Source organism: Macaca thibetana, chromosome 16 (genome assembly GCF_024542745.1).
Source record: "Macaca thibetana thibetana isolate TM-01 chromosome 16, ASM2454274v1, whole genome shotgun sequence".
Classification (NCBI taxonomy): domain Eukaryota; kingdom Metazoa; phylum Chordata; class Mammalia; order Primates; family Cercopithecidae; genus Macaca; species Macaca thibetana.
In genome coordinates, this window is record NC_065593.1 from 65,523,867 (window position 1) to 65,548,525 (window position 24,659).

Sequence of the window (24,659 nt, forward strand, 5' to 3'; positions counted from 1 at the left end):
CCTCATCTCCTTCTCAGTGACAGTTCACTTAGGGACCTGGCTCCAAGTTGTAACTATCTGATTGTTACGGAAATAGGAGTTTTATTTTTCCTCTGGATAAAGGCAATTAGCTGGCCAGTTGCAGTGGCTCATGCCTATAATCCCAGCACTTTGGGACGTCGAGGCAGGCGGATCACCTGAGGTCAGAAGTTCGAGACCAGCCTGGCCAACATGGTGAAACCCCATCTCTACTAAAAATACAAAAATTAGCCAGGTGTTGCGGCACGCACCTGTAATCCCACCTACTTGGGAGGCTGAGGCCGGATAATTGCTTGAAACCTGGGTTGCAGCAAGCCGATATTGTGCTACTGACTGCACTCCAGCCTCGGCAACAGAGTGAGACTCCATCTCAAAATAAATAAATAAAACAAATAAATAAAGGCAATTACTTAACCAGGACGGCCACCCCAATCAGCAAGTGGATTAAGGTGGACTACTGTGACAAACAGTGCCGTCAAGTCCTCTTGCTGGATGACAGGTATGCAGTGGGCTGTGTCTTATTCCTGCCTGGTTAGAGGAAGGAGTGAGATTTCTCGCGTCTTTGCAATCTCCTTAGCGGACTGCCTGGGATACCCGCGACGGTCTGGTTTAGAGTGTATTCAATTACAGAACTGTTTCATTCTTTTCTGCCTTTGTGGACAGGATTCACTGGGTTGGCAGGAGGTTTTGTCTTTACGTATTACCCCAACAAGGAAGGGCCAGAGCTCTAATTACCGTAGGTGGAGGGGAGGCTCTCCCGATGAGCGGCACGTTCTCGTAGCGTGGGTTCCTACCAAAGAGCATGGCTTGGTTCCTGCGGGGATGAGAGGAGAGCTCAGGAGGGGATGGTATGGGAGTGGAGGTATGTGCAGATTTCTACAGGAGGGTCCCATGGGTGAGCACATGGGAGGCAGGGGATGGACCTGAACCACAGCTAGAGTGGAGGAGGTGCGGTGGGCAGATATGGAGAAGAGCACCTTGGGAAGCCTGGGGACAAGTGGCTGATGGGCAACGAAGGCTGAGAGCAGCATGGCCTGGAGAAATGCAGCTTCTCGGGCCTGGGACCTGTCCCATCAGCTTGTGGCAGAGGCTGCTGACATCAGTGGGTTCTTCCCCCAGCACATGTGGGTGTGAGGGGTGACCAGATGCTCCCGGGGGGCCTTCTCTCCAGGCACCCCGTGGCTGTAGTGGACACCACGGGTGGCCTTGGATGCCTTCCTTCCCCCACCTGGTGCTGTAGACCCCACCCAACATGCTGTCCAGGCAGTGCTACCCAGCCTGGGTGTGTGAGCAGGCCGTACATGTACTCGGAGACAGGCGCGTTGGAGATGGTCTGAGCAGGGGGCTGCAGGCTGGTCTGACTGCCCAGGCCACTGCTGTAGCTGCAGAAGCTGTGAAGCTGCCCCCTCGGGGGATTGTGGGCCGCCATGCGCCAGGCTTGGGGGTTAAAGGGGTCATCATCATCAATGTCGTCGTAGTCTCTGTTTCTAGAACAACGGGTAGAAGATGGCCGGCTGTGAAGGGTGAAGGAGGCACCGAGGCAGCCAGGTCCTGTCCTGCTTCCCTGCCTTTCCTGCCAGGACTCTCTGGCCATGTCTCTGGCCTTGAGACTCCTTTAAAACACGGTCCCTGGCCTGCGTCCTGCAGATCACTCTGGCCCATTCCCAGCTTCACGACCAGCTCTTCCGGGCTCCCCACCATGCTGACCGTGCGCACGTGGGTCCTCCCTACCCTGCGTCCTCTTGCCTAACCTGCTCATGAGGTGCCTATACACCTTCTGTCCCTTCCCATCTCCTCAAGAGGGCTGCAGGCTCCCTGAAAACAGTGACCCCATGTATCCTTCTTGGTATTCCCGGGGCACCCCTCCCAGCACCGGGAACTCTCCTCATTCCAGATCGCAAAGTCCTGGTGAGAAGAGAGGAGAAGGGAGGCCAGGCTGTGGCCTGAGGGCTGTCACCACCCTGGGCCCCAGCTCCTGCTCTGGGCCCCACCGAACTCCTTTGGAGGGTCTGTCTGGACTCTTGGGGAAGCTTCTGTAGAAGCCAGCCAGCCTGTTGGGCTGAATGCCCAGGCCCTCTGCTGCCCTCCTCAGTCCTGGGTTATCAGCTAAATCGTAGAGCAGAGGCCCCTGTCTCCTGCTCTCCCAGGAGACCCCCAGGCCGTGGGAGGCTCCCCTCCTTACTAGGCAGCCCACCTGGTGGTGAAGTGCTTCCAGGCCCTTGGCCCCGCACAGATCATGGTGGAGAAGGCAAGGGCGGCCAGGAAGGAGAAGAGGCCAAGGTACAGCAAGCCCTGGAGGCCGTCGTAGCAGGTGCCAGCAAGGGCGTCCAGATAGTCCTGGAGGAAGAGGAGGGACATGCAGCTAGTGAAGGAGCGGGGGCAAAGCCTGGGGGCCAGGCTCTCCTCTGGAAGCCCCTCTCCCCCGAGACTGAACCCGGGGTCTCCTGGCTGCTCCCCATCCTGAGCACCTTGTAGCACCATTAAGGATCCACACTCTGGAGCCTAACACAATGGGGCTTCTTGGGTTCACTCTGCAAACATTTGCTGAGCACCTACTGTGCGCTAGGCACTAAGAAGCTGGCTCTGAACAGGGCAGATGAGGTTGCAGGGTGGGGAACCAGAGACGGGGGCACTGAAGCTGAGGCCAGGATGGCAAGAAGCAGCACACTTTGAGAAGAGGGGGCAAAGGGGACAGGCTTGGCCTGTTCAGGAAAGAGAGAGAACACAGGCCAGCAGGAGATGGGGTTGGAGGGGCCAGGTCATGCTGGGCCTTGCAGCGCAGGAGAGGAGTACGGACTTTTATAAGGGGTCAGAAAGACATCGGAGCGTGTGGGAATGGAAGGGATGTGATCCAATCTAGTTTGCAAAAGGACTGCTCTGGCAGAATGTATGAAAGCTCATGGGTGGTGAGGGGGCAAGAGAAAGTGGGAGGAGGCCACTGTCTGCTGGAGGAGCAGGACCGGGTCATGGTGGAAGCCGTGGAGAGAAAGAGAAATGGATGGACTCAGGGTACAGCTGAGAGGAGAGCTGCCAAGACTTGCTGGGGATTAGTGTAGAACGGGAAGGAGAGAGGAGACAGGGGTGACTGCCATGTTCTTAGCTCTGACGTCAGACGACCAGGATCAAAACCCAAGCCCCTGATGTGTCAAGTCAGGACTCTTCAGTAGGCCACTTTACACACACACACCCCACACACACACACCACACGCACCCCCCCACATACACACACACGCACACATGCACACACACACGCACACATGCACACACACACCACACACCACACGCACCCCCCACATGCACACACACATGCACACATGCACACACACCACACACATGTGCGCACATGTGTGCACAACACACATGCACACACACCACACGCACCCCACACACACATGCACACACACATGCACACACACCACACACGTGCGCACACGTGTGAACACACATGCACACACACCACATGCACACACCACACACATGCACACATCACACCCCCACATTCATACAGGCACATGCACACACACATGCACCACACACACGTGCATACCACACATGTGCACACACACACACATACCACACACACATTTGTGCACACACACAACCACACAGACACACACCACACACATGCACACAGACATACACATCACACAAGTGCACACACATGCACGTGCACACAGATATAGCTATATCTATGCGTCTATCCATACACACACGCGTGCGTGCGCACACACATGCACGTACACACACGCACACACATAGGTATATCTATGCGTCTATCCATACACACACACGCACACACACACACGCACGTGCGCACACACATAGATATATCGGTGCATCTATCCATACACACACACGTACACACAGACACACACGCACGTGCGCACACACATATCTATGCGTCTATCCATACACACTTGTGCGCAAAAACACACACACGTGCACACACACATAGCTATATCTATGCGTCTATCCATACACACACACACGCATGCCAATTTCCTAGGAAATAACATGTGTCTCACAATATAACTGTGAGAACTGGATGACATACTGGATATAAAATGCACGGAACAGGGCCAAGCATGGAGCTGACAGCTATGATGATGACAAAGACCGTCTGCACTAAATCCACCTGGGATGTGAAAGCTGTCACCATACACTGGCTCACTGCTTGGGGGTGGGAGGCTCTCATGTGCTCGCCATGTGTTCCCTGCATCATTGTGTCTGTCTGATAGTCCAAGTTCCTGGAAGACTCTGGCAGTGGGATTGGGACATCCATTTGCAACCCAGGGAGATGGATGTGTTGACCACATGGCCAGGAGTCTGGACAACGGGGAATAGCCTCCCTTGTATTGGTCAGGGTCCCCCAGTGACCCAGAGCCAACCGGATACAACCCTCCCATCCCTGACCCCTGGTCCCTTGTACTGAGTCTCCCTGTCTCAGCCCTTGGAGAAAGGCCAGGCACCCCCTCCCTTCCCACTGTCTGGCTTCAGCTCCATTCCTGGGCCTGAAGGGGGCCCAGGCCACCACTCTCCTCAGCCTCTACCGGCTTTTCTCTGGAAGGTGTGGCCTGCTGGGTGCCCTCACATTCTCCACGTGCCCCCAGGGCCCCCATGCACCTTGTGGAGCCCTCGGCAGTCCACCATGGCGGTGAGTTGGTGAAGGCTGGACTCCGAGGAGTTCAGCAGGAGCTGGATTGCAAGCAGGTCTTCCTGAAGCAGGAAGAGAGACAGAGACACCGAGGGGCTGTAGAGGAGAGCTGGCGGAGAAAACCACCACGGCAGCTGTGCTCAGGGGCCTCTAGAGCCAAGGGTGGGAGCCGAGTCACGGGGGTGGGAGCGCAGAGAGCCAGCAGCAAGCTGTGCACAGCCTGGCCCTGGGGCTGGGGTAGGGGAAAGGGCTGTCAGGGTTCATCTGGGGCTCCCCTCTTCCTGCACAGCTGCCTTACCTCTGCGGTGGAGAAGAGGGGCACGGCAAATTGCAGCAGCCCCGCGACCTGGATCTGCATGGTGGTGAGCGCGCGCTGGAAGGTGGTCAGGGTCTGGGCCGGGAGAGACACAGCCCCACCGTGAGGCTCCATCTCCCAGGAGCCCCACAGCGGCCGAGGGGCCTATGCTCCTGCCCCTCCCACCTGGCTGCAGCTGCACAGGCCTTCCACTTGCAGGAAGTCTCCCCCTGCTCCTCTGGCTTCTTGAAAGCTACACAGTCTTCTCCCTGCTTGCAGCTCAGATGTGGTCTTTGGACCAGCAGCCCTGGCCTCACCTGGGGGCTTGTGAGACGTGCAGCATCTCGGCCCCACCCCAGGGCGGCTGCACAGCATCTACATGGAACCAGCTCCCCACTGAGCTGCACACACGTTAACCACCGATCTAGAACCCGTGACCAAAAGCAAGCTTCCCCCACCGCCCCCACAGAAGCAGCTAAGGAGAAGACCACGGTGAGGCAAGGAAGGCCCTGCCACCTCCGCCATCCTGGTCAGTGGTGGGGCTTAGGGTCAAGGGGGAGTGGCTGTGGGCAGGGTGCGGGCAGGCCTCGGGGGGCCGTACCTGCTGGAAGGGGCTGCTTCCACTCTGGCTGCAATACAGGTAGTAGCGAGTCACCTCTGCAGGGCAACAGCGTGGCGTTAGGCAGCTCACAAATGACCAGATGAGATCTCTATCATCCTTGGTGGCCAAGCCAGACCTCCCTCCCCGTCCCTGAGCTCCCAAGGGAGGCAGTTTCTAGGAAATGGCCTAGAGCAAGAGCTGGACCTCAAGTTCAGGGTTGAGGAGGGGTTGGATGGCTGCAGGGCTGAAAGAGGTACGTAGGGGCACACAGTCTGGCCACCCATGCATCTACAGCAGCGGCCTGAGAGCGTGTTACCTGTGCTGATCTGGCCCTCCGTGATGTTCAGGATGAAGGTGTCAGGAGCCACACAGAAGTCACTGGTGGCCTGAGTGAGGGAGAGAGGGACGGGGTGGAGGAAAGTCAGATACCAGGACGTCGGGGTCCTGGGAGGAGCCAGGAGCCCATCACCCCAGCCCCTTCAGCTCCCTCCCAGGTGGCAAAGGACAGAGTCTGGAGCCAGCCTCCTGGGTTCAAACCTGGCTCTGCCCCTTCCTAGCACTGTTACCTTGGACAAGTTACTTATTCTTCCTGTGCCCCGGTTGCCTCATCTATGACATGGAGATGATAATGCTATTCACCCACTGCATGTAAAGTGCTCGGAAAAGTGACTGGGGTGGAGAGCATGCTGTTACTCTTATTCCCAAATGCCTCTTCTGGGACAGACCCTTGGGGGCCACCATCCTGGGCCCCAGGGCAGCTGCAGGCTGTGTGTGTGGGAGTTCATTACACCATGGCCTCATCTGCTCATGTCTGTTTTACATTTTGTCTTGCTGTGATCAAGTCCTACAGGGACGGGTGGACAATCTATGAAGGCTTCCCCGAACTTTTTCTAAAGGAGGTTGGTGCTGAAGCATCTGTGAGCCTGGGGGGCAGGTCCTCACCTGCCAAGACACAGGGTGGGAAGGGCATGGAGCTGAGAGGCAGCTGCCACTTACGAGCTGGAGGGCCTGGCCCCACAGCATGGCCTGGCTAGGTGATTGCTAAGGCCCATGCAGCAGGGTGGGAGCAGACACAGGCCCCAGGAGAGGCGTCAGCAAGTACATGGCCTCTAAGCCAGGTGTACCCCAGATCTGGCCTGGGGTGCTCTGGGGACTGGAAAAACGGGGGGCCTCTGCCTTCTAGAGTAGCCAGGGAGAGCTCAAGTCCTCTGGCCTGTTCTTAGGGGCATCCCCCTCCTCTGGCGCATGCTCCTTGGGCAGGGGACCCCTCTGAGTGCCCTGCTCTGCCGGTGGCCCTGTCCTCCTTCAGGAACCACTGCCTCAGGGGTCACAATAGAGCATCACTCACTAACTTGTTAAGTTGATAGACATTTATGGAGTACTTCCTCGGTGCCGTGCAGGGTTCTAGCAACTACAGGTTAGTGCATCACAGCACTTATGGTCTAGGAAATGTGTGTATAGCGAGGGTGGGGAATAACATGCCCCTCTAGATACAGAGCTTCCTGAGAGCCCCATGTGCACACGCACACACACATGCATGCACGCATGCACTTAAGACCCTGGGAGAAATGCTTTATACACAAACCACTAGCATTCATAATACATCAACCTGGCCTATTATTACCTATCAGAGCTGTGGCGCCAGCAGGCCTGGTGGTGTGCCCCCGCCCCCTGGATGGAGTGGCAGAGAGTGCAGCCAGGCCCAAGTGGAGGATGGGGAAGCCTTGGGAAAATAAAGAGCGAGGCCACTATCTCAGTTTGGGTCACCCCTGAGAAGTTTGGGAACCAAGAAAGGAGAGGGACAGAGGCCCCAGTCCAAGGCTCCACAGTGACGTGGTCCTCCTGCCTCCCTCCTCCCCCTCCCAGGCCAGGCCTGCTCTTCACACCCCCTGGCCACCCTGGAGCCTCCATCTCCTGGGATAGGTGCATAGGATGGTTTGGGGTGTGGGACTCAGTGAGGAGTCAACTCCCCTATTAATGAAGACAAACACCTGTGTGCATGTGCATGTACGTGTGTGATGCATATGCACTTGTGTGTATACGTGTTGATATGGTTTGGCTGTGTCCCCACCCAAATCTCATCTTGAATCCCCATGTGTTACGGGAGGGACTAGGTGGGAGGTAACTGAGTCATGGGGGCAAGTCTTTCTCACGCTGTTCTCGTGATAATGAGTAAGTCTCACAAGACCTGATTTTTTTTTTTTTTTTTTTTTTTTTTTTGAGACACAGTCGTGCTCTGTTGCCCAGGCTGGAGTGCAGTGGCGTGATCTCAGCTTGCTGCAACCTCCGCCTCCTGGGTTCAAGCAATCCTCCTGCCTCAGTCTCCCGAATAGCTGAGATTACAGGCATGCACCACTATGCCTGGCTAATTTTGTATTTTTACTAGAGATAGGGTTCTGGCATGTTGGTCAGGCTGGTTGTGAACTCCCGACCTCAGGTGATCCACCCGCCTTGGCCTCCCAAAGTGCTGGGATTACAGGTGTGAGCCACCGCACCCGGCAGATCTGATGGTTTTAAAAATGGGAGTTTCCCTGCATAAGGCCTCTTTGCCTGCTGCCATCCATGTAGGACGTGACTTGCTCCTCCTTGCCTTCCACTATGATTATGAGGCTTCCCCAGCCATGTGGAACTGTGAGTCCAATTAAACCTCTTTCTTTTGTAAATTGCCTGGTCTTGGGTATGTCTTTATCAGCAGCGTGAAAATGGACTAATACACGTGTGCATTACTCATGCCATGGTGATGGGGATGGCAGGAGAGGGGACAGGAAGGAGGGCACTGAGCACAGTTGGGGCAGGTGGGAGAGGCTGCCCATTAACCAGCCCAGGCGATGGCTAAGCCTGCAGGCAGCTCCTAAGAATGGAGGTGTGGGTCTGAACGGCCGCCCCGTGACCCTAGCATGATGATGATGAATGCACAGGAAGCCAGTGGTGGCCACTGTTTATTGGACATGTTCTGTGTGCCTCCCAGGATTAACCCACTCATCTTTCCCTAGCAACAGCCCTTTGAGGTAAGTCCTGTTATTCTCCGTGTTCACCTGGGAGGAAACTGAGGCACAGAGAACTTCAGGAACCTTCCTGGGTTTCCACTGCTGGGAAGGGTTGAAGGGGGGGATGTGAGCCCAGACAGAGTGGCTGCAGAGGCCACACTCCCACTCTCTGACTCAGGGGCAGGCCTGGCTGCCCCTTGGCTGGAGGAATTCCCTGGAGCGCTCTGTCCCCGGGCTCGGTGGCCAAAGCACTTGTGACAGCCCTTGCCTCCCTCCCTCACAGCTGAACCCACTTCCTCCCCCTTCCTTCTTCCAGGGCTTCCCAGCCTCTCTGCCTGCTCTAGTCCCTCACCCTAGACACCTCCTGACTCGCAGTGCTGACCACAAGGGGTAGCCCCAGGGCCTGGAGGCTCAGAGTTTGGCTGCTCAAGTCCTGCCGGCCCTCCTCTCCCGCCTCACCCGGAGCAGATCTCCAGGGCAGCCCTCTGTCCTCATGGAGTCCTTTTTAGGGACAGAGAGGGGTGGGGTGGGGGGCGGAGAGGGGAGGGTTTGTCAGTCCTCTGGCCCCATGGCTGTCAAAACAGGCCTCAGAGAGCAGGGTGGCTTTGGGAGGCCACACAAAAGCTCTCCACAATAACCCCGGGACAGCCAGCCACCCTCCCCGCCCTCCTGGCTCCTCCTCACCCGGCTTCCTATTAAAATGCAGCAGCATCTCCAGCCCGTCAAAAGCCCATTCAGCTCCACCGCCTGCTCCCCCTCTCACACACAAGGGCCTGACTAGAGGAATTAGGGAAATGGCCTTTCTCCCCAGCTCCCTGCATTCCAGGGCGCCCCGCTGGGAGATTAAATGGCCTCTGGTTTTTGTGAACACTGAAGCCTGGTGAGAGGGAGGAGCCCCCCTGGGAGGGGTGTGGCCACCACAGGGCAGCTCACAGCGGCAAGCTGGAAGCCACTGCTGCCTCCAGAAGGCAGAGGCTGCCCAGAAAGCGGGATGGGGCCCTGGAGGAGCTCGCCGTGCGCTCCCTGTGGCTTCCCTGTGCGTGCCCCTGGCCCCAGAGGAGAGGCTGCAGGCCAGGCAGCAGTGTCCCAGCTCCTGCATGCTTTCAAACGTGACTTGGGCCTTTTCTCTGCCAGTCATTGGTCCGTGGTCACTGCACTGAGGTGGCGGGGAGCAAAGACAGGACATGCCCTCTCTTCTCCCTTCTGCATAAGCCTCTGCCTGAGGTGCTAAGTCAGTGCCAGAGTCCCTGAGGGCACTGTGTCCACACCCAGAGCTAGTGGCCAACCCCCAAGCCACTGGACAAGGTGTGAGTGTATTTAGGGAGCTTCTGGTACAAGCCACTCCCATCTTATCCCTATCAAGCCCCAGGTCACTAGGGCAGAACAGATGCATGTCCCAGGGTTAGTCTGCGGCCTTTGAATCAGGGAGGGGTTCCTTAATGCCCCTGGTAAACTGTGTTCTCTTCTATCACATGCACGTGCATGAACACACACACACGCACAAACATACACAAACATACACATACAAACACACACGCAAACACACAAATACACACACGCAAACACAAACACACACGCACACGCGCACACACACACACACACACACTGCACCTCCACTGTATCACAGTTATCTGCCTACAAGTCTTGCTTCCAAAGGCTGGAACTTTGTCAACAGCAACCATCACGTCCTCTTGGCTTCCGCATCCCCAGGCATCTTGTACCATCGAGTGCCACCCAGCAAACAATCAGCTGAGTGAATGAACAGCCTCATGCACACAGCTTAGCGCCAGTGTTAGGTCCATTAAAGATCATGTGGACCTGCATAGGAAACCCCCACCTTTTTCTTTTTTAAACCATTTTGAGGCATCACATCCAGAAACATACAGCACGTGTGCTTCAGACCGCGGGAGTCCTGGGACATTGGGACGGAAGGCAAGTCAGACACCACATTCTACAGTCCCAGGGCCTGGGGAGCTGGCAAAGTAGCGGCTTCTGATACGGGAGGGACTCCCTGGTCTGAGGCTCGGATGCCTACTCATTCTCAGGAGACCCGGTCAGTTCTTCACACCTAGAGAGAAGCCCCTGGTCACCCAGGCACACCTAAGCCTAAGCATGTGTAAGCCTAAGCACGCCTGGGCAGCTGAGGGCTTCTCTCTGGGTCTGAAGCATGAGTGTCTTATCCTGGCTGTGACCCTGGGCAGGCCCCTTCCTTTCTCTGGGCCTGTTTCCCCATCTGTAACGAGAGGGGCCGGTTCAGATGACGCAAGTCCCTTGGGTTCTGAGATTCTAGGTTAGGAGCTGGGACCGGAAGCTGGCCCTGCTTGGAGACACACTGGAGTATCCTGGCAGACCACCTACCACCCACCCCGTCCCCCAACTCACCACTGCCGCAGCGGCATCAGCGGCCAGGGATGCCCAGCTGAGAAGCAGGCTCAGTGCTCCGCAGCACAGCATCCTAGGAGAGAGGCAGGCAACAAGGTTGGTAGGCGGGCTCCCCTTCCTCTCAGCCATCACCCTGCCCACCCTGCCCCCAAAACCCTTGCAGTGGATCCAAAGGCAGCCTCAGTCCCTGCCCTGATGTGGGCCCTGCTCACTACTAGGAAAGAGCCACGGAGCCCAGGTCCTTGGGGCTAAAGAGACCCAGGCGTGAGAGCACAGGCCTCCTTTGCAGCGTTGGCTAAGATGGCCGGAGGCTTTCATGCGTGGGCCCACGTTTCTTAGCCGCTCAACAGTCAGGCCCAGAGAAGGAGGAAAGCCTAGTGCTTGCTCGTTGAGTGACCAGATGGCGAGTTGGTGGCTGCTGTCTGTCTCCTCTGCTGAGTGCTGAGGACGGGGCAGAAGGTGGCCTCAGGCAGCCTGGCTGTTTTCCCCACACTCCGGAGCTGGCCAGGCCCTCGTCTCTCTCTGATGATGGCATCCTGCCCAGCTCTTTGTCCCAGGTCCACGGGTAGGGATACTCACGAGGCCAGGAGACACTTGGAGCGCTTGGCCAGTCCCAGGCAGGCCATGAGGCAGATGACTAGGTCCAGGATAAAGAGCAGGAGGTAGGAGAGCCACCTGGGTAGACGGGCAGGGATGGTCAGGAGCAACAGGGTGGACCTCCTGACCTGCTGGCCACCTGGGAGGCCTGCGCAGCAGCCCCAGGACCCACTAGACCCTTTACTACGACACACTGCCCAGAGCCCCCGAGCACCCAGCATGCGTGGGCTGAAGGCTCGGGAGCTCCACCCCCACTGCTGCCCGGACAAAGCTGTCACTTCCCACTCCCTGCCTTCACCTCCAGGCTGAGTGTCAAAACCAGCACTGTGCACCAGAACTTTCCCCAGTGGAGGAACTGTTCTAAATCCCTGCTGTGCAGCCTCCTTTGCCACAACCCACAGGTGGCTACCGAGAACTTGAAACATGGCTTGTGCAACTGAAGAAATACATTTTAAACTTTACTTAATTTTAATTAATTAAAATAGCCACACCCGGCTGGGGCTACCACCCTGGACAGCACAGCTCTGACGTGTCTTTCTGCAACCTCCCAGCAGGCATCTCCTAGGACCCTGCTTCCCTTTGCTTCTAGAACTCTCAGACAGCATCAGACCAGCCAAGGCCTGATGTTTATAACCACAGATCTAACACAGCCCCTAACGTGCCTCTCTGACAAACACCCAGTCTGGCCCCCCAAGGCCTCCCATCTTGCCCCCTTGCTGGATGGGATCCATAACTTAAGACTTTTAGGTTCAGGCCAGGCGCAGTGGCTCAGCCTGTAACCCCAGCACTTTGGGAGGCCAAGATGGGTGGATCACTTGAGGCCAGGAGTTCAAGACCAGCCTGGCCAACATGGTGAAACCCCATCTCTACAAAATATACAAAAATTAGCCAGGTGTGGTGGCGGGCGCCTGTAGCCCCAGCTACTCGGGAGGCTGCAGCAGGAGAATCACTTGAAACCAGGAGGCAGAGGTTGCAGTGAGCTGAGATCACGCCATTGCACTCCAGCCTGGGCAACAGAGTGAGATTCCATCTCAAAAATAACAACAACAAAAGATTTTATATTTAGGTTCCTTTTTTTTTTTTTTTTTTTTGAGACGGAGTCTCGCTCTGTCACCCAGGCTGGAGTGCAGTGGCCGGATCTCAGCTCACTGCAAGCTCCGCCTCCCAGGTTTACGCCATTCTCCTGCCTCAGCCTCCCAAGTAGCTGGGACTACAGGTGCCTGCCACCTCGCCCGGCTACTTTTTTGTATTTTTTTTTTAGTAGAGACGGGGTTTCACCGTGTTAGCCAGGATGGTCTCGATCTCCTGACCTCGTGATCCACCAGTCTTGGCCTCCGAAAGTGCTGGGATTACAGGCTTGAGCCACCGTGCCCGGCCTTTAGGTTCATTTTTAAGCAACATTTGTGCCAGGGACTGAGCTTGGCACCAGGGATACCCAGGTGAGTGGGCTCATTTCTGACTATCAGAGAGCTCGGTGTGGAACCCGGGAGTCTGGGTCAGGGTACTGACAGCCCTGCAGACCTCTAGGCTCCTCCAAGCCCTTCATTCCTCTGGCCTTTTTGCCCCCAAGGCTGGGCTGATGGGGAAAGGCAGTTACACCCCAGCTGGGAGAGCTTGGTAAGCTACTTCACCCCTTGGGACCTTGGTTTCCATATCTGTAAAGGGAGCTGGAACCCCTCATCTCACAGGGCCAGAGTAAGGATTAGGTGCTTGCTAAATATAAAGGTTGACAGGGCAAGGCAGTCCAGGACTTCAAAGGCCCTGCCCTCCTGCTTCTCCAGAGAACAGGCTGAAGAATCAAAGTACGTTAAGCCCAAGGGCACCGAGAAGACCCCAAAGTGCCCTTGTTCCTTTCGCTTCCACACAGGTCCCCAAGGTGGTCCTCACGAGGCCAGTGGTCTCCCCTGGCAGCCATGCCCCTTGCCCTGTGCTGGGCACCAGCAGGAGAGTGGACAGAGGAGGGAGGGTGCAGAGACAGGGCCTTCCCAGTCCCCAAAGAGAGAAGTATTTGGATCATTATTTCTCTTGCTGCGAGAGCCAAGTAAAGTCGCTGACTTCTCCTCTCCAGCAATGGTTTTCTGCTTCACTGACATCATAAAGGGGAAGAAGGAGTTTGGAGCATGGGCAGGGAGTGCCCTGGAGCTAGCGGAAAGTGGCAAAGAGGCTCTAAGGGAGAGAGGGGAGGGAGCAAGCTGGAGGCCCCAGCAGCCAAGGGAGGTTCTTTCTGACCCCCAAATCGAGGCTTACTGCCAAGAGAAGGGGACTAATCAAAGTCCTTGTTTCTGCACAGAGCAGGGGGCAATGCACACTAGGTCTCTGGGAGTTCCAGGAATGGAGCTGGGGGATTTGCAGAGTGGGCAGAGCCTGCTGCCACCAAGAAGCCAGGTTCCTTAGACTCAGCTCAGAGCTGGAAGGAACGTCGCAAACCATCTAGTGTTTGGATCACATTCTTATTTTCACACACGCACACGTGCACACACACACGTATTATAAAGACTGGGTCTCTCTGTGTTGTCCAGGCTGGTCTCAAACTCCTGGACTCAAGAGATCCTCCTGCCTCAGCCTCCCAAAGTGCTGGGATCATAGGTGTGAGCTGGATCCCATTCTACAGATTGGAGAGCCAAGGCCCCATGGTGGGGAGAGCCTGGCCCAGGAATTCCACGTTGTCTCCACCAAGCTTCCTGCAAGGGACACAGCCAGCCACAGGGCACCTCTCCAAATACCCAGTTCACGTTTCAAACTTAAAGATTTCTTCTCACCTCTCGCCTCCGCTCTGTGAGCAGCAGGAAATCCAGTTGGGGTGCTTCTAACCCACCCTCTGTGGCTGTGATTCAGTGTATTTTCCCTGCCTCCACGCCTCCTGTTGTCAGGGGTTCCTGGAAACATCTCCTCTAGGCGGATGTGTTTTCCCAGAGGAGCCGGGCGAGGACTGGGGGATGTATTCCTAACCCAGAACTCGGCTGTCTGCCAGAGCCACCCCCACCCTGGCTCCCTCCTCCCTCAACCGTAGCCTCTCAAAGAGAGGAGCCCCTCGGCTTTTTATCTCCTCCCATACTTCGCCAGGCCTTGTATAAAAATGCTAGGAAATATTTGCTTCGCTGCATGGTCAGGCTCAAGGACTACCCCAAAAGCAAAGACGGGGGCCCTTCAGGGGAGGGCTTGTGTTCCAGAGCAGCTCAGGTAAGAGGAGGAGCCACAGATGGAAGCAAAGACATCATTGATGTTTAGGAGCCACAGGTGCCAACCTTGGACTAGACCTCTGCTTTTTTTTTTTTTTTTTGAGACAGAGTCTCACTCTATTGCCCTGGCTGGAGGGCAATGGCACAATCTTGGCTCACTGCAGCCTCCGCTTCCTGGGTTCAAGCGATTCTCCTGCCTCAGCCTCCCAAGTAGCTGGGACTACAGGCATGTGCCACCACGTCCAGCTAATTTTTGTATTTTTAGTAGAGATGAGGTTTCTCCATGTTGTCCAGGCTGGTCTCGAATTACTGGCCTCAGGTGATCTGCCTGCCTTGGCCTCGCAAAGTGCTGGGATTACAGCATGAGCCACCGTGCTCAGCCAAACCTCTTCTGCCTCAACCTGAATAAGGAGTGGGGAGTGGGGGATGGGCTCACAGGGGGTCCTGTCAATCACCCATGCCAAAATAGCTGATGTGCAGTTGGCACCATCCTTCCACTATTTTAATAAAATCGCCTTAACAATAAGCCCCCTTTGATATGTAAATTCTGACTTAATTCCATCCGTGTCATTATCAAAATGCCCACATGAAGCTCTTAAACATACACAGTCCTCTACTAGGTGTCCTCAGAGAAGAGTGAGGTCAAAATGGATACCTTTGTACCCCTGCCCCTGCCTGACATAAGATTTCGAAGGCTCAGGCAATGAATGGCCCACACATCAGGAGACTCATCAGATACCCCTGTTTTGGGGCCACAGGAGCAGGAGGTCACAGACAGTCCTTAGAGCTGGCAGTTTCCTTCTGTCCCCTGGGAGGGGGGCACTCTGCTGGGGAGCAGGACCCAGGTCCCTTCAATCCAGAGAATCCAGGACATGGCGGAGACGCAGGGGCTGGACGGGCTGGGGAGGCAAGGTGTGGGGAGGACCCCCAGAGCTGGGGACTTCATAAGCTCCCTCTGCTGAGGGATCTGCCACCTCCTATTTTTGGGAAGGGGAGAGGCCCCGGGACTCAGTCCAGCAGTGACCTCCTGGCATGGGGCTTTATGACACAAGGGAACACAAATCCAGAAAACAGGAGTAAGTTGTGCAACCCTCAGCTAAAGGCTCTGAATTTCCTCAATGGCTAGAAGAGGAGCCAACACATGGAGGGAGCCGGGAGGGATCCAAAGAACTGACACTCGCTCCTCATGACTCATTCTTCCACTCCCGGCGTGCCTCCTCCAGGCTAGGCCTGGGGCCCTGGGAGCACAAGCCCAGGCCACCATTCAGCCGGGAGCCCTCCAAAGGCTGGGGCTGCTGCCTCCTTCCTGCACTCTCCCCAGAGCAACCTTCGCTGGACCCTGCACCTGGAGAGAGGCAGCAGGTCCCTGCTCTGCCGACTGTGTCCAGTGCCTCTGCCTGGGCTGGGGTTTGGCGAATGGGGAGGCAGGGGAGATGTAAACAAAGCTCCAGAGGTCAGATGACACGGCCGTGAGTTTGTACACCTAAGTGAGGGTGGTGCCCCTCAGCCCCCATCACTCATAAGTGAGGCTGGTCTGGGCACGGTGGCTCACGCCTGTAATCCCAGCACTTTGGGAGGCCGAGGCGGGCGGATCACTTGAGGCCAGGAGCTCGAGGGACCAGCTCCTGGCCAACATGGTGAAACTCTGTCTCTACTAAAAATACAAAAATTAGTCTGGCATGGTGGCACACACCTGTAGTCCCAGCTACTTGGGAGGGAGGCTGAGGCAAGAGAATCGCTTGAACCCGGGAGGTAGAGAGCTGAGATTGCACCACTTCACTCCAGCCTGGGTGACAGAGCAAGACTCTGTCTAAAAAAAAAAAAAAGACCTTCCGGTGGCCCTTCTCCAGCTGGAGCTCAACATGCAGGTTTGGATGGATGAAGCGGATGTAGCCCCTGCTGCCCCTCCCTCTGCCTCCCACCGGCCCCTCACCTGTAGTACTCTATGTAGCCAGTCTGGTCGGATAGCTTGGTCAGCTCCATGGTGACTTCCCTCCACGTGGGCAGTCCTGAGAGCTGAACAACAACGCTGCCCGCCATCTGCTGTATGAACTTCAGGGTCTGCATGTAATCGCCCCGGGCAGCAAAGATCTCACTAAGCCGGGCCAGGTGCTGCTCTAGGTCCACCTTCATCTTCTGGGTAGTTCCGGAAACCTAGGGAGGAGCAGGGGGCAAAAGCCAGGGAGGTAAAGCTTCTGATTCTCATCCCGGAAGAGGTCTTTGCAGGCGGCAGAAGGTGGCCTGGCCAGGTGCGATAATTACGCTCACGCCTGTCATCCCAGCACTTTGGGAGGCTGAGGCAGGTGGATTGCTTGAACCCGGGAGTTTGAGACCAGCCTGGGCAACACAGTGAGACCCTGTTTCTACAAAAAAAACCCATAAAAATTAGCCAGGTGTGGTGGCATGTACCTGTAGTCCTAGCTACTTGGGAGGCTGAGGCAGGACGATCGCTCGGACCTGGGAGGCGGAGTCTGCAATGAGCCAAGATTGCACCATTGTACTCCAGCTTGAGCAACAAGAGTGAGACTCTGTCTCCAAAAAAAAAAAGGTGACCTGGCCTGCTCAGGCACGAATGAACACACCATGTTGCCCCAGCCCTGAAGATCTCCAGCCTGTGCCCCTGGAGGAAGGACTGAAGACAGGGGCTGCCACTACCCACCCAGCCCTCATGTTCCTCAAACCAGGGGGCAGTCCCTGAACTGGCCTTAACCAGGATGTGGGCTCCAAGAGACAGAATACTGGTGCCAGAGGAGCACACCACTGTGTGCTGGAGGCTGCGGCCAGGTCTAGCCTCTGGCGCTGGGAGTGCAGGCACATCCCTGCACTCTGGAGTCTCTGTTGCTGTCTACTAAGCAGGCTATCCTGTATGCTCACCACGTGGCCCCTGCTGTAAAGGGCTGGAATAAACGTATGCATTCATTACTATACCTTACTATATTTAGAGAGAGACACCCACATGGAGAAACCAACAAAATAATCCATTATTCTTTGAAGATTCTCTTAAAACTTTCAACACTTAGGCTTACGAATTCTCTTCTAGAGAAACAGACTCTATGTGGCTACCTTGACCTTGTATCCCCACAACAGGATTGCTAATTGTTCTATCAGAGAAAGGCTTTGTTGTGGCGCTAGCAGCAGCACACCGCGTCCTGAACACTGAGTGAAGGCAGGACAATGGGACTTTGCAAAAACAAAAACAGCTGCGATCCCCTCTCTGACGAGCCTGGACATGAGGCAGGAGGAGGAAACCCGCGCCTTCTCCCTGTATTCACATCCTCCCCTGGACGTGTGTCCCGCTGGGTGGGCAGACAGGCTCCTGTCCCTTGGCTGAGCCCTAAGGGCCTGGGGTTGAGTGGACCCTAAAGGAAACATCTGCCAATGCAAAGACAGAAATAGAAAGTTGATGGCTGGCCATCCAGTTGAAAACATTATTTATTTATTTTTAAAGGTGCTGCTCCTTGCAGAGCAGGGCTACCCTATAGGCAGTGTTCCAGAGTAGCCTGCCCATCCATTTCTTCCTTTCTTTCTTTCGTTCCTTCCTTCCTTCCTTTGTTTGTTTTTTGAGATGGAGTATCACTCTGTCTCACCCAGGCTGGAGTGCAGTGGTGCGATCTCGGCTCACTGCATCCTCTGCCTCTTGGGTTCAAGCGATTCTCCTGCCTCAGCCTCCCTTCCAAGTAGCTAGGACTACAGGCGCGCACCACCATGTGCGGCTAACTTTTGTATTTTTAGTGGAGACAGAGTTTCACCATGTTGGCCAGGCTGGTCTCTTGAACTCCTGGCCTCAAGTAATCCACCCACCTCAGCCTCCCAAAGTGCTGGGATTACAGGCATGAGCCACCACGCCCGGCCGTGTCCCTCCATTTCTAATGGTCCAAGTGGTTGACCCTTACTGGCTTTTGAAGAGCACAGGCAGGGCTCGTACTGGTTAGCTGGGCTTTCCCACAGCCCAGACCCAGGGTGCCTGCAGAGCCCCGGGGCGCAGCTCGGCAGCCTGAAGCACTTGCTGGCAGCGAGGGGAGAAAGGGCTTTGTTGTTCTGAAACTGTCACGCTAAACCAAGAAGCACAACGGGCCGGGACAAGGGCAGTGTGCACTAATCCACATTCGGCAGCCTTCAGCTCCCACAGGTCTGGGAGATAAAAACATAGAAGAAGAGGCAGAAACTTCCCACAGTGAGATCAGCGAGGCTGATGAGATTCCACTCTTGGAGGCAAACGGTGTTCTCTGTGTTACTGGGACTTCACATCAGCTGTGTGGCCTTTTACATCTGCGCTACGCTGGGAGTTCCTGGTTCCAGAAAAGAGAATGGCTCTCTTTGTTTCATTTTGTTTTCTTTTTTCAGTGTCAGCGGCTTGTTCCGTTTTCTGGCTTATGCTTGGTTCTTACGAGCTGGTTAAGGACTAAGAGATACCAGTGTACAGAGACACTCTACCCTGTACAGATTCAACAGCCCGTAGCACAGGGGAAAAAGACCTCATACCACGTAAAAGTACATTCAGTAACTAAATGTCATGCTAGTACACTTGGCTGTTCAATTTAATAAGATAAATGTACAACCACTTTGGAACCACTGATAACAAATGGCACTATTGTCAAAGAATAGTGCCATTCTGAACAAACCCAGTAATAGGTGACATTTCTATATTTCTATATTATATCAAACAAACTTCAGAGCAAAGAGCTGTTAAAAATTATCTGTAAACTTTTTCTGTAAGGCCACTTGTTTTCTCCTTCACAGTTCTACATTTTTAACTTCTCCATTTCTTAAACTCCTCCTCGGGGGGACGGGGTAAGAAGGCAATATTTGTATTTGTCATGCCTTCTCTTTTTTCCTGATATTTTCCCACAGGAAACAACACTAAAAAATTGTTTTTTTGAGATGGGGTCTCGCTATGCTGCCCAGGCTGTTCTTGAACTCCTAGGCTCAAAAGATCCTAAAATTTTAAAAAATAAGAATAACAGCAGTGACCGACTTACAACTCCCCACCACTTCTCCATACCATCCCCAATTCCTTAAAGGTTCGGGACATAGCACTCCCCCCAGGCACAGGTGGGATGACCCAGAGATGGAATCAGGCTGTCTCTCATGGGAAGCTCTGGGAACAGGAGGGACAGGCCAGCTTTCCAGGCTGGGCAGAGTTAGGGACGAGCTACAGGTGGCAGAGACCATGGTCTAGAGGAAAGAGCAGTTCTCAAGTGTGGTCCTGGGACCAGAGGCATAAGATGCACCCCCTGAGAACTCATTCACAAACGCAAAAGCACTCAGCCCTGCCCCAGGCCCACTGAATCAGAACCTCCGGGCGTGGGGCCCTGCAATCAGTGTTTACCAACCCTTCCAGGTGATTCTGATGCAAGCTCAAGTATGAAAACCTCTGGGAGGGAGGACTCTCCCGCACTCAGTGAGCTTATCAGGAAAGGTGGATGGGCCAGGTCAGTGGAGGTAAGGGGCTAAGACCAGAAGGCCTGGGTTCTGGCTTCTGCTCTGAAACATACATATTTTCAATCTCGGGCCAGCAATGCAACCTCCCTGTGCCTCAGTTTCTTCACCTGAGGGCTGCCCATCAGCCCGCTGCGGGCTCACATGAGGGAGCCTGGAGGGGCCATGCTGGCTACCAGGTACAGGAAGTTTTGGTATCCTGAAATGACTCCTCTCTACTCCCCCAGACTGGGGTGTGCAGCCCTCCCAGGACCGCCTGATCCCTGGACCACCGCCCCTACCCACCAAGGCACAGGTGTCCCTATAGTTGGACACGCATAGGTGTGGGGCTTCCAGTCTAGGAAAGGGGGACTTGGAGCAGGGCCCAACCCACTCTGTGGGTGCATCCCTAGAGGGCCTCTTGTTGGCCACTCACCTGCATGATCTGGGCTCTGGCAAGGCCCAGGTTCAGGTCCTGCCTGACTTGCCCACGAGCCCCCCACCTGCCTCTGCCGCCCACAGCGTCCCAGATTCCAGCCTCCCGTTGACCCCAAGGTGATTACAGTAATTACTCTAATAGCACTCAGAATCACAGTCATACAGTTGAGCGTACTTGATAGTCTACCGGCACTTTCACTGACATTATTTCACTAATGTCATTTACCTCATATCTGGACTTCCCCCTTGGATCTGGGAAGTCTTTTAGATCTGCTGCCTCCCCTGGAGCCCTGAGGACTAGTGTGCTGGGTGTCTACCCTGAGGACCAAACCAGCCTCACAGGTCCTAGCAAGGACCCAGGTGCTGCCTTTCCACCTGGAGGCAGCAGCTATATCTGGGCCCTAGGGGTTCATGCCAGAGGGGGAGGTGGCCACCCGCAGGCTGAAGGCAGCTATGGGCTGGCTGGACCAGTGTGAAGCCCCGGGACTCCTGGCCTCACTTCTCGGTAACAATGGCGAGGATGAGGGGCTGATCTCCAGAGATACAGAACCTGTCCCTTTGGGGACACGGGGGATTTCAGAGAGTGGGGCTTGCTGTGAAATGTCCAAACCTGGCCCCGGAGCACCATCAGGCCGTGGCGTGGAAGGCCCCAGCATGGGGGCTCGTTCCCAGCTCCCCTCCCTGGCGGCTCTCATCCTGCGGGACAGGGACTTCTAGGACTTGACATTTTCCCATAAGGGAGTTCGGGAGTTTCTCTAAACCCGTGAAGGTCATGGCCCTGGGGCCTTCCTGGGCAGGGCAGGGCAGGGCAGGGGATTTTCCGCTCGTGGCTAGGTTGTTCCTCTAGCGATCCTGGTGCTGGTGGGTGAAGAGGAGGCAGGCAGCAGGATGGCAGGGAGGGGCAGAGAGAGCCTAGAGGGCAGTGACCATGGGACCCTTCCCCCCCAGGGCCTGGGGCAAGGGTGGGTGCCCAGAGGGACAGTTCTCCCCAGCCAGGCCAGGTGACACCTCTGCCTCCCAGGCCGGAGCTGGCTGTCACTCAGTTCCTCCATCCCAGCCGCCCCAGCTCACCAAGCAAGGCTGTTCCAGACTAGCATCTACACACCGGGAATCAGCCCTCAGCTATGGGGACGGGTTCCAGTGGACACGGGTGGCCGAATGAACTCTGCAAAGGACCAGGGCCCCTGGTCTGGTAGCCACCCTCAGCCCCTTTCTGGAGGCCAGGGCCTCCTCCCACAATTGACTTGGGCACGGAGGAGCAGCACGGCTGTCTCTTTAAGGTGACACCCCCGATCCCCCTTGTTGACTGAGGGATTAAAGCCTTAGAGGAGCTTAAGGGAGCAGGAGGGGGGCAAATGGGGTCCAATCCTCTTCTGGAGGATGCTGGGGCAGTGGCCAAATTCTCCTGTTGGGGCTGGATTTTGTGGCAGAGGCTGCTCTGATAAGCAGCTGAAAAGGCCGGGTGCTTAGAGTGAGAATGACGTGTGTAGGGGCCAAGGTCAAAATGTGGGAAAACTCCAATTCCAGGCAGCTGGGGTAGAAAAGGCAGAGGCAGTTTTCAGGGAACCAAGTCCTCAGATGTCCACCCTCATCGTGCTCCTCCCTGGGCCATGTCTCCGGCAGAGGGGTGGCAGCCCCAGCAAAAGGCTCGTGGTATCAAGCAGCCTCTGCCACAAAATCCAGCCCTGGCTTAGCAGAGTAGCCTTCCCCTTCTCCTAAGAGTCTGACACGTCCTCTGGCCAGGCCAGGCCAGCGCATCCTTCACTGTGAGCCCCCACCTGGAGTCACCGCCTGGAAGCCAGAGCCCCAAAGAGCTGGGGCAGGTCTCCAGCACCCACGCCATGGGGCTCTTCAATTGTGTGTGTGTGTGTGTGTGTGTGTTTTTTTTTTTTTTAATTTTTGAGATGGAATCTCATTCTGGTGCCTAGGCTGGAGTGTGATGGTGTGATCTTGGCTCACTGCAACCTCCGCCTCCCAGGTTCAAGTGATCCTCCTGCCTCAGCCTCCCGGGTAGCTGGAGCCACACCACCACTGGCTAATTTTTGTATTTTTGGTACAGACAGGGTTTTGCCATGTTGCCCAGGCTGGTCTCAAACTCCTGAGCTCCATATGCCTTGGCCTCCCTCAAAGTGCTGGGATGACAGGAGTGAGCCACCACGCTCAGCCCCCAGTTGTTTCTGAAGACAGTTTTTTCCTCTTGGCATCTCCTGGACCCCGCAATACTCGATATGCAGCACTTAAAATGAACACAAAAAATGCAGTGGGGCTGATTTTCTACATTCAAGGTCTCCTCTGACATATCAGAAAGTGCTGAGCTTGCTGGAAAATGGGGTTTGATCCCACAGCTGCCTCGTTTGGTCCTCACCCCCATTCCTGCCACCCCTCCGGGCTTGGGGCGCACAGCTGCCCATTTGCCTCAGCAGAGGCAACTGCAGCACAGGCAGGGGTCAGCCCTCGGGCACCACACCCCCTCTGTGTGTAGCTGAGCCAGCTGGGATCTGACGGGGGCCCTTACTCTGACCACACTGACCTTGTGGGCTGTGCCTGTACCCGGCCAGCTGCCCGGGAGCCTTACCAGAGCATCGATCCCAGAGAAGGTGTGGTTGGCGTCTTCCAAGGAGTACATCAGCTGGTACACCCCATCGTTGGTCTCGCTGTTTCCATAGAAACCAACGCCCACTGCAGCACTACAAGCAAGATCCCAAACAGAGGTTAGAGGTGATACGCAGAGGAGAATGTTTGTTTATATTAAAAAATAAGCTTAGGGCTGCGTGCAGTGGCTCATGCCTGTAATCCCAGCTACTCAGGAGGTTGAGGCATAGAATTGCTTGAACCCAGGAGATGGAGGTTGCAGTGAGCCAAGATTGCGCCACTGCACTCCCTCCTGGGTGACAGAGCTAGACTCTGTCTCCAAACAAAACAAACCTTGTTTTTAGAGCAGTTTTAGGTTCACAGCAAAATTAAGTGGAAAGTAGAGAGTTCCCATATATCTGCTGCCCCACACATGCACAGCCTCCTACTCTACTCGAAAATCCTGCGGCAGAGTGGCACATCCGTTACAAGCGATAAGCCCAGATGGACACACCGTCGTCACCCAGAGCCCACAGCTTCCAGTAAGGTTTCTTCTCAGCGTTGCACATTCTATAGGTTTGGACATATGGATAAAGACATGCATTGGCTGGGTGCAGTGACTCGCGCCTGTGATCCCAACACTTGGGGAGGCTGAGGCGGGTGGATCGCTTGAGCTCAGGAGTTGGAGACCAGCCTGTGCAACATAGTGACATCCTACCTTTGCAAAAAATTTAAAAAAATGAAAAAATGATGTGTCCACCTTTACCATATCATACAGGGTAGTTTCACTGCCCTAAAATTCCTCTGTGCTCTGCCCATTAAGTCCCCCCTCCCCTGTAATCCCTTTATTTTTATTTTTTTGAGATGGAGTTTTGCTCTGTTGCCCAGGCTGGAGTGCAATGGCGTGATCTCGGCTCACTGCAACCTCCGCCTCCTGGGTTTAAGCGATTCTTCTGCCTCAGCCTCCTGAGTAGCTGGGACTACAGGCACGTGCTACCACGCCCAGCTAATTTTTTGTATTTTTAGTAAAGTTGGGGTTTCACCACGTCGGCCAGGCTGGTCTCAAACTCCTGACTTCAGGTGATCCCCACCCCACCCCACCGCCGCGCCCCGTCGGCCTCCCAAAGTGCTGGGATTACAGGCGTGAGCCACTGCACCTGGCCTTAATCCTTAGTTTTCCCTTTTCCAGAGTGCCATAGAGTTGAAATGATACAGTGTGGAACATTTTCAGATTGGCTTCTTTCACTTAGTAATAGGGATTTAAGATTCCTCCGTGACTTCTTCTGGCTTGGTAACTCATTTTTTTCAGTGCTGAATAATATTTCATCATCCAGATGGACCACAATTTATCCATTCACCTATTAAGGACATCTTCGTTGCTTCCAAGTTCTGGCAATTCTGAATACAGCTGCTATAAACATGTATGGAGAGCAGGTTTTTGACTATAGCTGAGGATCTCTTTCCTGGGGGCCGTGTTGAGTAGGCAGATGACAACTCACATTCTGGCAGGTGGGGCTGG

The 24,659-nt window shown here is 55.3% G+C and overlaps 1 protein-coding gene across 2 annotated transcripts in view; it reads right to left on the reverse strand.

The window, feature by feature from the left end:
* TTYH2 (tweety family member 2) overlaps positions 1-24,659 on the reverse strand; it is a 48,684-nt gene that overhangs the window by 7,723 nt on the left and 16,302 nt on the right. Inside the window, exons 3-13 of one of the 2 annotated variants that reach the window (XM_050765733.1) lie at positions 23,145-23,256; positions 16,647-16,867; positions 11,517-11,612; positions 10,938-11,010; positions 5,885-5,954; positions 5,569-5,624; positions 4,971-5,063; positions 4,642-4,734; positions 2,213-2,355; positions 1,320-1,499; positions 754-832 (exon numbers count right to left, since the gene is read on the reverse strand). In XM_050765733.1, the coding sequence (XP_050621690.1) occupies positions 754-832; positions 1,320-1,499; positions 2,213-2,355; positions 4,642-4,734; positions 4,971-5,063; positions 5,569-5,624; positions 5,885-5,954; positions 10,938-11,010; positions 11,517-11,612; positions 16,647-16,867; positions 23,145-23,256 (1,216 nt within the window). Of the gene's footprint in view, positions 1-753; positions 833-1,319; positions 1,506-2,212; positions 2,356-4,641; positions 4,735-4,970; positions 5,064-5,568; positions 5,625-5,884; positions 5,955-10,937; positions 11,011-11,516; positions 11,613-16,646; positions 16,868-23,144; positions 23,257-24,659 lie in introns of both variants that reach the window. The other variant, XM_050765732.1, reaches the window with a different exon arrangement.